The 14,977-nt window shown below is 40.0% G+C and overlaps 1 protein-coding gene across 1 annotated transcript in view; it reads right to left on the reverse strand.

Moving 5' to 3' along the window:
• Positions 1-299: 299 nt before the first annotated feature.
• The window catches only part of LOC124139642 (cytochrome P450 3A8-like), a 29,950-nt gene continuing 15,272 nt past the window's right edge, over positions 300-14,977 (reverse strand). The window contains exons 8-13 of the mRNA XM_048387709.1: positions 13,905-14,029; positions 12,291-12,402; positions 11,954-12,200; positions 11,322-11,459; positions 7,332-7,494; positions 300-6,910 (exon numbers count right to left, since the gene is read on the reverse strand). Coding sequence (XP_048243666.1) covers positions 6,836-6,910; positions 7,332-7,494; positions 11,322-11,459; positions 11,954-12,200; positions 12,291-12,402; positions 13,905-14,029 — 860 coding nt within the window. The 3' untranslated portion in view covers positions 300-6,835. The remainder of the gene's footprint in view (positions 6,911-7,331; positions 7,495-11,321; positions 11,460-11,953; positions 12,201-12,290; positions 12,403-13,904; positions 14,030-14,977) is intronic.

The raw sequence follows: 14,977 nt of genomic DNA on the forward strand, positions 1-14,977 counted from the left end.
AACATCAGGATAGGGTCCATTCTTTGGGAAGAGAAGTGACGTGCGAGAAGATTCCTCTCTTTTGTTAGGCCTTTAAGAACGCTAAGACACCCGTGAAGATCAGGGGTAGAATAGATCTTCAGCAACCCATGCGTGTCGTAACAGTCGACTATGCTTATCATAAAAGGCGACTAACGGGATCGGGTTGTCAGGCTCGCTGACTTGGTTGATGCATGTCATCGATCCCAATTGCGTGGATCGATGCTCATGAATATTGCTGAGTGCGGCGTAAAACAACAAACAAACCAAACAAACAAAGCTAAGACACAAATGAGACATATAATAATATTGTCTTTTTATTTCAAACCTAAGTGTAAATAAAAATTACAATAAGTACAATATCAATACAATCGGGAGCAGTTACTTGGACCGTCTCGTCAATCAGTGCATCAACAACAAGTGGTTTGAGTAAAAATCATTTCTTAAAGCTACTTTGTCTTAAATGAACCCATTACCAAGACCCTTCTTGGTAGTAATGGCAATTCGTACATGATCACCCTCGGCAGATTTCAACTCAAAACCTACATTGCATAGCCAAACGTAGTGAGTGAGCGAATGATTTTAACGCCGCTTTGAACAGTATTTCAAGTCATGGCGTGTCAGCTTCATGTGAGAAGAAAGTGAGTATGGTTTTACGCCGCTTTTAGTAATATTCAAACACTATGTCGACGGGAGACGACTTCACACATTGTACCCAAGTGGGGAATCGAAACCCGCTTTCGGCGTGACGAGCGAACGCTTTATACACTTGGCTACCCTACCGCCCCGTGAGGAGAAAGACCACAGTGGCAATGGTCGTAGAAATCAGTACATTCGAGAACGGGAATGGTGCCGACAAACCAAGAATCATTATCAGGAGAAACGGTAAATGGGTTCAGAAAGGGCTAAGACAGCCTTAGATCACATGACACACCCCATATCAAAGCGAGAGCATAGGTTGAGAATTTGGAAAGAATATATAGCATACAAAACATAATCGTGCCAAATAATCTGTTGTGGATAATAATAACACCAAAACAACACCGCAGGTACAACTAACATCTCAGCTATGATGAAAAACACAACGAAATATCTTGAACCCATACTATTGTTTCAATGGAAGAATGCAAAACAGATAAGAAATCTCATATTAAACTTATAACAATCACAACAATACTCTAATTTCTTCCCTGAACATCCGAGTGGTGTCACTTTGCAATGCCATTTTGCGGTCAACAGGAAAAGCACTGGTCAACGGTAAGGCAATGCGTGTTAAAGCACAGCATATGTTCTTGTATACAAACCTCTACATACTTTACTTCGAGCACGCGTCCTAGAAGTGCGTGCCGCACGTGCGTTCCATGCGAAACGTGATGCATTAAGCAAATTTGACACGGGGACACTTTGTCTACATAACCGGTACATAAAGATACGCCGACAGTTTGCACACCGACAAGGTTAGTATAGCTGTAACCCATCCTCTCTCTACATACATAACATTGACCACGAGGTAATGCGAACACTTGAATATATTTTACTGCCGCTTCAAATTGTTTCTGTCTGCATTGGCACAGATAAACTTGTACAGCGGATCTTCGTAATTCCGGCCCCTGTTAATGTGGAACTCCTTCCTACCAGGCAGCTATAGGAAACTCCCGTGTATACTAATTCTTGAAGGTAGGTGCCCATGCCAATCAGGAAAGGACGGGACATTTTGGCCAAAGGGAAATGTCACATTTTAAGTCTCAGAAAACGTTGAAATATTTCATCAGACATGTCCCATATGTTTGTATTTTCTTCATCTCAAATGTGCTGAGAAAATAGGTTCGGGTCAAAGATTTGCTTCCTTTTTTACACATTTTAAATTCAACATTTATTGGTTAAATTCACAAAATATCCAAGTAATGAAACAAAAATAATCAATATCATAAACACTTCTGGCAACGTTGATGACAGATTCAGCTTTGCTCATAACTTAAATTATGCAGATGCTGCTGAACATAATAGTCCCCATTAGGTCTGGGACGGGTACTGAGTAAGATCCGGGTACACTAAGGACTACCCGGGCCCCTGGTTAGTCCCGTGATATATTGTTTAATGACAACAAATACATGTATCTAGAACTCTATGGTTAAACTACGAGTCACTAATGTTCGCAGTTCTCTCTGACTACTACGCTCATTCCTACTGATTTTTATAAGTTTGAATAAATAAAACTTCAGTCAACTTCAATGTATGGATGACCAGAACTTTTTATAGTGTATCTAAATACATTTTGTCCAAGGCTATGGTCAGACTTTTCCCAATCGGACAGTTAGTAGCTATCTCTTGAGGCCAACAGCGGGCACCTGGGTGGGGTCGGGTAATATGGGATGGGTACCCGGGTAGTAACTTTGGACTTGTCCCAGCCCTAGCCCCCATTATACCTCGGCCTTTACGAATAAGGTTGATTCCACTGATCCGGATTAACGAGATTTTGCTGTTCACGAAACCCAGTATACAAGCTAACAGCGCCATCATCCAAACAAGTACGTTTTAGTTCACCTAGATAATCAAAGCAGTTATACGGTTAGCAACAGATGCCCCAGGGTACAATAGATACTGTTACAAGTGATCATGAAAATCTCAGTATAATAGAGGTACATGCAATTAGGGTACATGGGTTTATGCAAATAGCTATGTAGACAATAAAACTGTTGGCCTTTATAATTTATTTGGTGTATAAGGTTGTTTTGTAAAGGTTTGATCAACACACGGAATAATGAAGCCCTCGTACAATCACCAGTTAAAGACAATGGCACGTTATTAAGGCTAAGAAGTGGACCTATTCCATAGAATATTCGCTTACTGAGACGGATACTCATAATTACAATGAGCAAACGATAACTAAGTATCAATGACTTCACAGACATTGAAGCGAGTCCTGGAATTACACGAACAAAGGTTCTACCCGTGAAGCTAATGGAACTTTGGTACATCATAATTTGGTCATTTTGGTCCTGAAATTTAGTATGTTAATAACAGAAAAAATTCATTCAATCATATTTACACATTAAAATGAGTACATAATCATCTGAGTATTTTTTAAAATATAGAATAACAAGTTTGAAGTTTGAGCAGTATTTACCTAGTGTGTCTGTTTAATCTGGGAGGAAAGCCCGAAGTGATGTCGTTAACACATGCCACTATGGTCAAATCCAAAAGCAAGGGTAAGTCACTGACAAGCCATAGATAATATTCAAGGCAAATCTGACATTATAGCCCTCCATCTGCATTTCCTGGCATAACTAAGGGAAGCAACTCTGCCCAGTGAATTGTGATGCCTTGTGTTGCATGGGGGTCCCTGTGTTTTGCTTGATTTTTGTAAACAATGTGATAGTGTGTTGTATCTATCTAAAAACATTTCATTCAACAAAAGCCCGTGTCAAAATCAATTTGACAGTTGTTATCAAAAACAATAACAGGGTGGTTTAAATCAAATCAACAGTTGTTATCAAAAACAATAACAGGATGGTCGACAACACCTGTTACATAAGCAGGTTTCTGGTCGGTAAAGCAACAGCCAATAACGCTCCTCCAGGGAACTGAGCAAGTCTTATCATGGTAGTAGTTGCATTAGGCTTAAGAAAATAAAAGAATTGGTTCTCAGGCAATGACTTTTGAAAATATAGAGCAGGCGGGCACATTGTTTTTAAGTATTAGGATTCTTTTAAAAATTTTAAAATGGAAATAAAAACGAAATATGCGTCAGACTTTATGATGATGTGGGTGGTGCCTGAGAATCAACACTATTATTTTTTTAGCCTTACCAGGCATTTAGAAACAAAGGCAAAGGACAAGGTAGGTTAACAGCCCTTTTCAGCCCTACAGGAAATGTCAAACTGTAAAGTTGCAGAAAATTGTGATGTAATGATATCTCAATAAGACATGTTAAAAACAAGTAGTTTTCTTTTGTAATCTTGTTTTGGACTTCTGATACGAAGGTACAGTGGTCCCTCGCTACAACGCTACCAATGGGGTCCAAATAATTGGTGGGCGTTATAGACGATGAGCCGTTTAACCGAGGCCGAGGCGGGGGAGCGCGCTCGGCAAATCTCAAATCATCAATGTGTTTAGGCTATCTCACGTCACGTCAAAATAAAAGGTTGACTTTTAAACTTCAAGTAAAAATCTTAGCATGAGCAGGCCGTGACCCAAGATGAATCTTGTACAATATGTGTACTGTTCTTATTCTACATCTCATCAGGAATTCGGCTTGGTCAAAAACTGCTCATGTTCAAATATTAGAAAAATGCTTCCTGAAAACCTCAAAGCTCAGCTTTATTGACACATTTCTTAGCCTAACCTTAGTGTAGTTATTAGTCCGAACATCAAATTGATAAAATGAATCTAATTCAGATTCATAATAACACATCTGATAACATTAATAACGATTTCAAAAAAACGATTTCCTCATTTCTTAAATTATGAAGATCCGTTGCGCTGAAAGGGCTCCTATCACATCGTGTCCTTTGCAGTGCGTGTGCAGTGAGTGCCTTGTAAACAATAGGGAAGAAAATGGCATGATACATTTCAACTGAGGTTAGTGCTAACATCTAGCTCTGAATTCACACACATAGAATATACAACAAAAAATCATGATAATATATCAATATTTGCATTGCAATGCATGGACCTATCTTGGGTGTGTTTCACAAGGCACTCTTTACCATTCGTACAATGGCTGTCATAACTCACATACCTCTTGGCCTTTTATCATAGGAATTCTGTGTAATCCAACTTCATTGAATTATGGGTACAAAACTTTATAAGCCAACTCATCAAAATTATAAAACGACTTACCTAGACTAGCATGAGGCAACACCTTGTATTAATTGGTTTAAGGAATCTACAGACACTAAAATACAAAACAAAATGAAAAACACGTAAAATAATCCTTCCTGTTTCCTGAATGCAAAATTATCAGGGATTTATGTAGGATCCCAAACAAAGTGCTCTTGGCAAGCATATTGGGGAAACAAATTATTTTGTTAAAAATGTATATTCTTTCTTAAGTTCTTGTTTTCATAACTCAGTTTAATTGCACAATTTAATGCAATAACGTAGAATTAATCATCTGAGCCTCTTGTTCATTGTTGGTCTCCTTATCATTGAAATACAAGTCACGTCTAAAAAGTATAACATACTCGTTATAAATGAATTTGGATACTTTTAGTTCCAATTAAGGAAAGTTTACTGATGTGAGCTGCAGAGTTGGCGCCGAATATCGGCCTGTGAGCAGGTCTAGGAAAAGCCTGAACATGTGTTCACTACATGGAACAAGATATTAAATCTTGAGCACCTTTTCATGTCTTCTCTAAAACTTAGACACTGACTAACTAACAAAGACAGTTCCATGGAAACATGAACTTCGTACACAGCCTATTCTGTACCGCACTGCTACCTCTACAGGTTAACAAACACACATTCCTGCAACCAGGATTTCAAAATCAAAGTCTAATCAAGAATTGTTGGGAAAGGCTCTATCAACATATAGAGTCACTTGATAGATTCTCTCTACTATACATATACCGCATTTTATTCTGTGTATTCAACTGCTCAGCATGGAAAACTGTTAATTATAATTCGATTAAATGCTTAATGAAAAGTTGGTTAAGTTCTAGCTAACATATAAAAGCACTAATTGTTTGTGTTTGTAACTGCTCATCATGGAAAACTGTTAATTATAATGCTTAAAGAAAACTTTGGTAAGTTCTAGCTAACATATAAGAGCACTAATTGTTTGTGTTTGTAACTGCTCATCATGGAAAACTGTTAATTATAATGCATGAAAACTTTGGTAAGTTCTAGCTAACATATAAGAGCACCAATTATTTGTGTTTGTAACTGCTGATCATGGAAAACTATCCTGGAGTCTAAACCCCACACTTAACCCCACCTCCATTTGAAAATACCTCAATGTAATTATAGACCTTGCAAATACTCTCGCATTTTGTCTACCAAAAGGAAGGTAAAAATTGAAAAGTTCCACCTCCTTTGAACAAATTCTGTAATTGAACATATATATTGAAAACATACCACCCCAACCCCAAATGAAGTTGCTAATTAAATAAACTCAAGGCCCCCTTTAAGAAAATCCTGTTAAAATCTACACCAAGTCAATACGCTGGTTATCAAATAATTTGCATGAAAGAGGAATTAAGACCTGGATCAGTGAATACACTGAGAAGCCCTTCTTGGGAAAATTAATTTGGTTTGAACCTTCAATTAAAATAAATTGTTGTATAATGTGGTTTGAAATTATCCTTTAATCAAATAAAAGAAATAATATTGGTAATAGGTAATAGTAAAATATTAAATGTCAACATTCAAGGTTAAACAATACGAGAACACTAAAAGAGACATACACTAAAGACATGTTATAGTAAACATTACAACAAAATAAACACAAGACAGTTTCCAACATCGTGGTTAGTTGAAAACAATCGGTGTACATAGATATAGTGGCTCCCGGAATACATGTTTGATAATCAGGTCATTTCAGAGGTTTCAAATTTCATGCTTCAGTTGAATACCACACATCATTTTGAAGGACATTTGTAAAATAACCAATATCAACATGAAAAAATATATGTATTTACTTGTTTGAAACAATTTTTTATCACTATTTCACTGCCATTCCAGTATTAAAGCTGTTTTAAGTCATATTAAAATCACAATACCAACATGGTAACATTCAAATGAGGGACATGGTCATACATGAAATACAAAAGCTGCTGTTTTGGCCCTAGTCTGTCACACATTCAAGACAAATCGTCTACCTCTTCTCAATCCGGATCCAGAGACCCTGAGCAGGCCTCAGTAATGCAGACAGCATGAACGTCAGGGGAATCTGTAGGGAATTCATTCAGAAGAAAACAACATCAAAATCTTAATGATAATAAAGTACAGTAAGCTATGTTTATAACAAACACGCTTATAATGAGCTGACGGATTTAACAAACTGTTTCTTTGGTCCTGGCCATAACTTGGTCCAAAACTTCATGAATTAATAGTTATTTTTGTTGAAAACATGTCAACAAATAATTTTATTTAAAAGATAGTTTACTACCCCACCCTCTAGTATATTTTGCATCATGATGGCATGGATGTTCACTCTGTCAGCCACTGGCTTGCCTGGCCAAGGCTTCATTTTCTTCAGGTCACTGCACTATAGCTAGACTTATGCTGACTGTGGCCTAAAATAATATTCATTCACTCACTTATAAGTATTGTCGCTCACTTTTCCTAAGCATGCTACATGACACACCTACCTGTGTTTTTGAGCTTGATGAGAATTTGAAATTCTTAAAAAGCTTGATAAGTGTTATCTTTGCCTCCACTAAAGCAAGCCTCATTCCGATACAGTTCCTGGGTCCATTTCCAAATGGAAGGTAGTCAAATGGGCCATGCTTGCTCCGGTTTTCAGCGCTAAATCTGACAGAAATCATAGAGCATTACCACACTGCGAAAACATGGAGCTTTGAGTTCCGTAAATAATCCCGATACCAGGTGCATTATCATTATTTAAAGGGAGACAACCACTTGGTCAGCTGCCCATATTCAGTACAGCAAAGACAGTATAGCTGTGTGAAAGTAAAACATTGTAACTAGTGCCTTGTGTGAAAGTAAGACATCATAACTAGTGCCTTGTGTGAAAGTAAAACATTGTAACTAGTGCCTTGTGTGAAAGTAAGACATCATAACTAGTGCCTTGTGTGAAAGTAAAACATTGTAACTAGTGCCTTGTGTGAAAGTAAGACATCATAACTAGTGCCTTGTGTGAAAGTAAAACATTGTAACTAGTGCCTTGTGTGAAAGTAAGACATCATAACTAGTGCCTTGTGTGAAAGTAAAACATTGTAACTAGTGCCTTGTGTGAAAGTAAGACATCATAACTAGTGCCTTGTGTGAAAGTAAAACATTGTAACTAGTGCCTTGTGTGAAAGTAAGACATCATAACTAGTGCCTTGTGTGAAAGTAAGACATCGTAACTAGTGCCTTGTGTGAAAGTAAGACATCGTAACTAGTGCCTTGTGTGAAAGTAAGACATCGTAACTAGTGCCTTGTGTGAAAGTAAGACATCGTAACTAGTGCCTTGTGTGAAAGTAAGACATCGTAACTAGTGCCTTGTGTGAAAGTAAGACATCGTAACTAGTGCCTTGTGTGAAAGTAAGACATCGTAACTAGTGCCTTGTGTGAAAGTAAGACATCGTAACTAGTGCCTTGTGTGAAAGTAAGACATCGTAACTAGTGCCTTGTGTGAAAGTAAGACATCATAACTAGCGTCTTGTGTGAAAGTAAGACATCGTAACTAGTGCCTTGTGTGAAAGTAAGACATCATAACTAGTGCCTTGTGTGAAAGTAAGACATCGTAACTAGTGCCTTGTGTGAAAGTAAGACATCGTAACTAGTGCCTTGTGTGAAAGTAAAACATTGTAACTAGTGCCTTGTGTGAAAGTAAGACATCATAACTAGTGCCTTGTGTGAAAGTAAGACATCGTAACTAGTGCCTTGTGTGAAAGTAAGACATCGTAACTAGTGCCTTGTGTGAAAGTAAGACATCATAACTAGTGCCTTGTGTGAAAGTAAAACATTGTAACTAGTGCCTTGTGTGAAAGTAAGACATCATAACTAGTGCCTTGTGTGAAAGTAAGACATCGTAACTAGTGCCTTGTGTGAAAGTAAGGCATCGTAACTAGTGCCTTGTGTGAAAGTAAGACATCGTAACCAGTGCCTTGTGTGAAAGTAAGACATCTTCACTAGTGCCTTGTGTGAAAGTAAGACATCTTCACCCGTGCCTTGTGTGAAAGTGAGACATCGTAACTAGTGCCTTGTGTGAAAGTAACACATCATAACTAGTGCCTTGTGTGAAAGTAAGACATCATAACCAGTGCCTTGTGTGAAAGTGAGACATCGTAACTAGTGCCTTGTGTGAAAGTAAGACATCGTAACTAGTGCCTTGTGTGAAAGTAAGGCATCGTAACTAGTGCCTTGTGTGAAAGTGAGACATCGTAACTAGTGCCTTGTGTGAAAGTAACACATCATAACTAGTGCCTTGTGTGAAAGTAAGACATCATAACCAGTGCCTTGTGTGAAAGTGAGACATCGTAACTAGTGCCTTGTGTGAAAGTAAGACATCGTAACTAGTGCCTTGTGTGAAAGTAAGACATCGTAACTAGTGCCTTGTGTGAAAGTAAGACATCGTAACTAGTGCCTTGTGTGAAAGTAAGACATCGTAACTAGTGCCTTGTGTGAAAGTAAGACATCTTCACCCGTGCCTTGTATGAAAGTGAGACATCGTAACTAGTGCCTTGTGTGAAAGTAAGACATCATAACTAGTGCCTTGTGTGAAAGTAAGACATCGTAACTAGTGCCTTGTGTGAAAGTAAGACATCGTAACTAGCGTCTTGTGTGAAAGTAAGACATCTTCACCAGTGCCTTGTGTGAAAGTGAGACATCGTAACTAGTGCCTTGTGTGAAAGTAAGACATCATAACTAGTGCCTTGTGTGAAAGTAAGACATCGTAACTAGTGCCTTGTGTGAAAGTAAGACATCTTAACCAGTGCCTTGTGTGAAAGTAAGACATCGTAACTAGTGCCTTGTGTGAAAGTAAGACATCTTAACCAGTGCCTTGTGTGAAAGTGAGACATCATAACTAGTGCCTTGTGTGAAAGTAAGACATCGTAACTAGTGCCTTGTGTGAAAGTAAGACATCGTAACTAGCGTCTTGTGTGAAAGTAAGACATCTTAACCAGTGCCTTGTGTGAAAGTGAGACATCATAACTAGTGCCTTGTGTGAAAGTAAGACATCGTAACTAGTGCCTTGTGTGAAAGTAAGACATCTTAACCAGTGCCTTGTGTGAAAGTGAGACATCATAACTAGTGCCTTGTGTGAAAGTAAGACATCGTAACTAGTGCCTTGTGTGAAAGTAAGACATCGTAACTAGCGTCTTGTGTGAAAGTAAGACATCTTAACCAGTGCCTTGTGTGAAAGTGAGACATCATCACCAGTGCCTTGTGTGAAAGTGAGACATCGTAACCAGTGCCTTGTGTGAAAGTGAGACATCGTAATCAGTGCCTTGTGTGAAAGTGAGACATCGTAACCAGTGCCTTGTGTGAAAGTGAGACATCTTAACCAGTGCCTTGTGTGAAAGTGAGACATCGTAACTAGTGCCTTGTGTGAAAGTAAGACATCTTAACCAGTGCCTTGTGTGAAAGTAAGACATCTTAACCAGTGCCTTGTGTGAAAGTAAGACATCGTAACTAGTGCCTTGTGTGAAAGTAAGACATCTTAACCAGTGCCTTGTGTGAAAGTGAGACATCGTAACCAGTGCCTTGTGTGAAAGTGAGACATCGTAACCAGTGCCTTGTGTGAAAGTGAGACATCGTAACCAGTGCCTTGTGTGAAAGTGAAAGTGTAAAAAGTAATGCTAACAGTTTCAGTAGCAGAGCCATTAGTGATGTCATTTGATTGTGACGTCATGGGAACCAATGATGTCACAATGGTCTGCAAAGCATTGTGATGCAATTTCATTGCAGCGATATCTACAATACAGATATTGCTTGATATCACCCAATTCTGAACAAACAAAGAAATGCACATCTAAACTATCGTAGTGTTGACTCGATCCGTGCCGAGGCTGAAATTGACTGACAGACCGTCTCCGTGGTCTAGTGGTAGAGCGTCCGTCGGAGAGCGGAAGGTCTGGGGTTCGATCCCCGGCCGCGTCATACCAAAAGACGTTAAAAGATGGTACTTGTTGTTACCCTGTCTGGCGCTCGGCATTAAGGGGCTAAAACAAGGACTGGTCGGCTCGGAGTCAGTATACTGTGTCTGAGTGGGGTATTTATGTTAAACTGCGGCATGGTATCTCAGTGGTCTAGCACTATAAATCGGCATCAGTCCGGATTAGTACAAGCAGTCACACACACACACGTGCAATAATCTTGGACGCGACATTAAACTCAATTTCACCTCACCTCACCTTTAAGGACAGTCTGTTATACATATGCATTGAGTGATATTATATTATATATCTCCTGTGGGAGCCAGTTTTGGATGATAAATGGTCTCCAACTCATCACAACATGAAATTGACAGATTAGGGCCATGGGGATCGGAAATAGAAAATCAGGGGAGGGTTATCAAAAACAGTCAGGTCTCCCAGACTCTGCTTCCAGAGCCCTGAGGAGAATATTTACAATTGCTCCCTTGTCAAAACTCGTAACTCTCAGCCATATGTGATCATTTGTCAGCCTACCTCTCTGGGTCATACTCTTCAGGCCTGTCCCAGCGGTCACTGTCGTGGTGGATGGCATAGATGGGAATCCCCACTGTCATGCCCTTGGGGATCTTCACGCCCTTGACCTCCATGTCCTTGGTGCAGGTTCGATCCACCCTGGGAAACAGCAGGAAGCACACGTCTCACACACCAACATCACTTGAGCCACATTCTTAAAGATGGATGAATAAAGTGGCTAATCTCATCTTATCTCATTTAACCTATTTACACATGAATGGAGGATTCTGATTGGCTGAGACCCATTCTGTTATTTTCAATGTACCCTGTTAACATGTAAGGAACATTTTATATGTTCCCTGCTCAGTTTGCCAAACTGTTAGCAACCAGAAGTGTGTATATCAATGAAATGGTGTAAGCTGCCTTTTTCTGGATATTTACGTGCTCAAGGAACATGAATTAACACAGAGAGTACATCAAAGGGAACGGTGAACAATTTATATTGAAACACACTTTGGTAGACTTTGCATCAATGAGTCACTGAAAATCCTATTTGAGAAAATTTGGATAATGATGTTCGCTTCAGACACAGATAGATCAGGTCCACAACCTGACGACATCTCTGACAGATACTTCTCCATCATAAAGCCTACCTGACAGAAGCGGGGTGAAGCCTGAGTGTTTCTGACAAACACATTTCCAGGTACTCCAGTTTCTGAATACTGTCATAATCCGGCTCTTGGTCCCCCAGCACAGTCTCTATCTCGGCTACCAGCCGCTCCTGCACCTCGGGGTGGGTGGCGATGTTATACACGCAGAAAGACATGGTAGAAGCAGTCGTGTCGTAGCCAGCGATGAAGAACAGCAGCGCGGCAGCACTAATTTCGTCCCTGGTCAGGCCTGAAGATAATGCCGAACTCATTCCTGCACTTTCCAGACACATCTCAGAATTATACTTCTAGGAAGAAAATCAAGTAGTCTAGGGCTTACCTGCAGGTTGGCCATTGCTGCTGGAAGTGTCTCCACCATTCTGTTGCATCGTCTGTCGCTTCTCCTCGTCTGCATTCACCATCAGCTGAATGAAGTCTGTGTATTTGCTGCTCTGCACCACCAAGACAGAGGGGAACATGTAGCTCAAAACCTTTCAACCTTCATATTGCAAAGGTGTACATAACAATCTGTGTGAGTGGGGGGCACAGGTGGGCCATTTGTCTAAAGCGCTGTAATTTGCTGTCCAGAGTTGCATCCCTGGGCATGACAAAAACCTGTTCAAATCCCGGCTCTCCACGATTATGTTTCTAGGTTTCTACCCGTACTTGTGGGTTTTACCCAAGTGTTAAATTTTCCAAGACCTGCATCTCTTCGGGCTTTCCTCCCACATCAAGCTGACTTGCCGTGATATAACTGGAATACTTTGGTTTACACCCAACTAACTCACTCACTTACTCAGCAAGAGTGAATGCATCTGATGATGTTACTTAGCATTACTGCAACTATTTCATGGCAGTTTATTTCATGCAATAATGTTTGGAGCAGAAAAAAACTGTGGTTGATAATATGGGCAACAATCCTCAATTTCCATCTTTCTGGGGCAAGGGAGTTAACTGACTATGAAAGTCCAGTTTCCAACCTTGCCAAACTAGGCTGGAATTTCTGGGTTTGATTGTAGTGTAGCAGGGCATGGAGTCATCCCACAGATGACATCCTTACCTTGTCAGCTTGCTGACAGGGTTAACCTCTTTGGTCATGTGGACAAGGCGTCCGACTTCTGATCAGAAGGTTGAATCCCATCACGGGACTCGGACATTTTATGGCCGCTAAAGTAGCACTACCAGTGGCTAATACAAGTTATGCCCCTTCCATGTCCCTCCTGTAGACCAATCAGATTCCACCTCTCATATCATTTGCATCTGCTTTACATCTGCATCTGTTAAGTTGTCAATACACATGCTTTGCAAATCCTGCAATCGACCAAAATCTGCACATCAATTTACGAACTGACTGTCAATTTCGTTACGCGATTTTGATTGGACTATATTGGACATTGACTCATAGTCTAGTTCAGCAAGGGTGGAATCTGGACTTTTATAGATCAGGGTAAAAAAGGCGACTAACGTGATCGGGTGGTCTTACTTGCTGACTTGGTTGATGCAGTGGGGCAAATGACCATGACCATGCCTCACTTCAGCTTTCCTCCCACATTGAGCCCACACCCACATCTTGGACAACTGATCCCAAATTGAATCATCACCTATGAAGAGAAAACTGTGATCTACTCCGCCCTGAGTGAGTGAGTGGGGTTTAACACTGCTTTGAACAGTATTCCAGTTCTACCATGTCTACCACAGTGGGTCAGCTTGATGTGTGAGGAAAGCCTGAAGTGATGCAGGTCTTGGACGTTTACCACTTTGGTGGTTTGCACCTTACTCATTAGCATGGTGTGTATGCTGCAAACCTAGAAACATAATCGGGGATTCGGACCCACATTCATAGGTTTCTGGAACATAACTCTGTACAGCGTATTGCGGCGCCATTGATGACTGGGCCACCCTTACCCCCTACTCTGCTCTGAAATGCCAAATTAAACCAGCCCTCTATTCTCACCGATGGATCAATTTTCCTCTCCTCAAGGATCTTGTTGGTCACCTTGACAAAGAAGTTCATGTTGGATTCAGGGAACAAGTGGTAACCAAGCAACGACGTCAGTGGGATGAGGAAGGGGAAGAAGGCTGAAAGAGTGAACAAAGATGTTTTACATCAGGAACGCATGATCACCAGTACTCCATCACTATCCTAATTCAGAATGTTCGTTCAAACCAAAACACTGCCATGTCACTGTAGCCAATCTGAATATGAAGTTTGTATTCAAAAGACAGACACTTCACATAAACTTCTCTGTTAAGTATTGAGAATTAATTGACAAATATGAATCAAGTACCTAAATATCAACAATATGTTATTAACATGTTATTAACATGCAACAATGAATGTAACTATGCATGTTAGCATTGCCATACACAACAGTTACCATGGTCAAATGTCCAAAACAAATGTTTCAACCCTTGGCCTTATAGCCATCAACACATGTGCCATATTCACTGTAATAAGCGCCCTGGGAACTTAGAAAAACAGAGATCAAGCAATAGAGATCAGTCTTACATCAATCATCTGTGAAACTAAAGTTTCTGTGATAACAGTAGTGAGGCAATTATACATCCCTCCTACACTGCTGTGTTTTCTGTGAACAGATATGTAATACACGCAAAGAAATATGGACTTTCATGTAAAATGTTGGGCTTAGTATAGGGTGCTTATTAAGACTACTGACAGACTGATCTACAAGTTGGTCAAGGGCGTTTACTACAACAAATATGGTACATTGTCTTTCCCAGCAGAAAGTTGATGGTTCCATCCCCTGCCATGTCCTACCAGAGAAGTTCAAATGATGGAACTTGTTGTTACCCTGTCTGGCACTCGGCATAAAAGGCCTGAAACAAGGACTGGTTGGCTCGGGAGTCAGTATACCGTGTCTGAGTAGGGTATTCATGTTAAGCTATGGCATGGTATCTCAGTGGGCTAGCACTATAAAATCAGCATTATTCCGGACAACTAAAAGCTGCCACACAGACTAAGAGTAATGTTTGCATCTAGCATGTACAAAATGTTGATGGTTCCAT

The sequence above is a fragment of the Haliotis rufescens genome, unplaced genomic scaffold (assembly GCF_023055435.1).
Source record: "Haliotis rufescens isolate VD_foot unplaced genomic scaffold, xgHalRufe1.0.p SCAF_7, whole genome shotgun sequence".
Taxonomy (NCBI): Eukaryota; Metazoa; Mollusca; class Gastropoda; order Lepetellida; family Haliotidae; genus Haliotis; species Haliotis rufescens.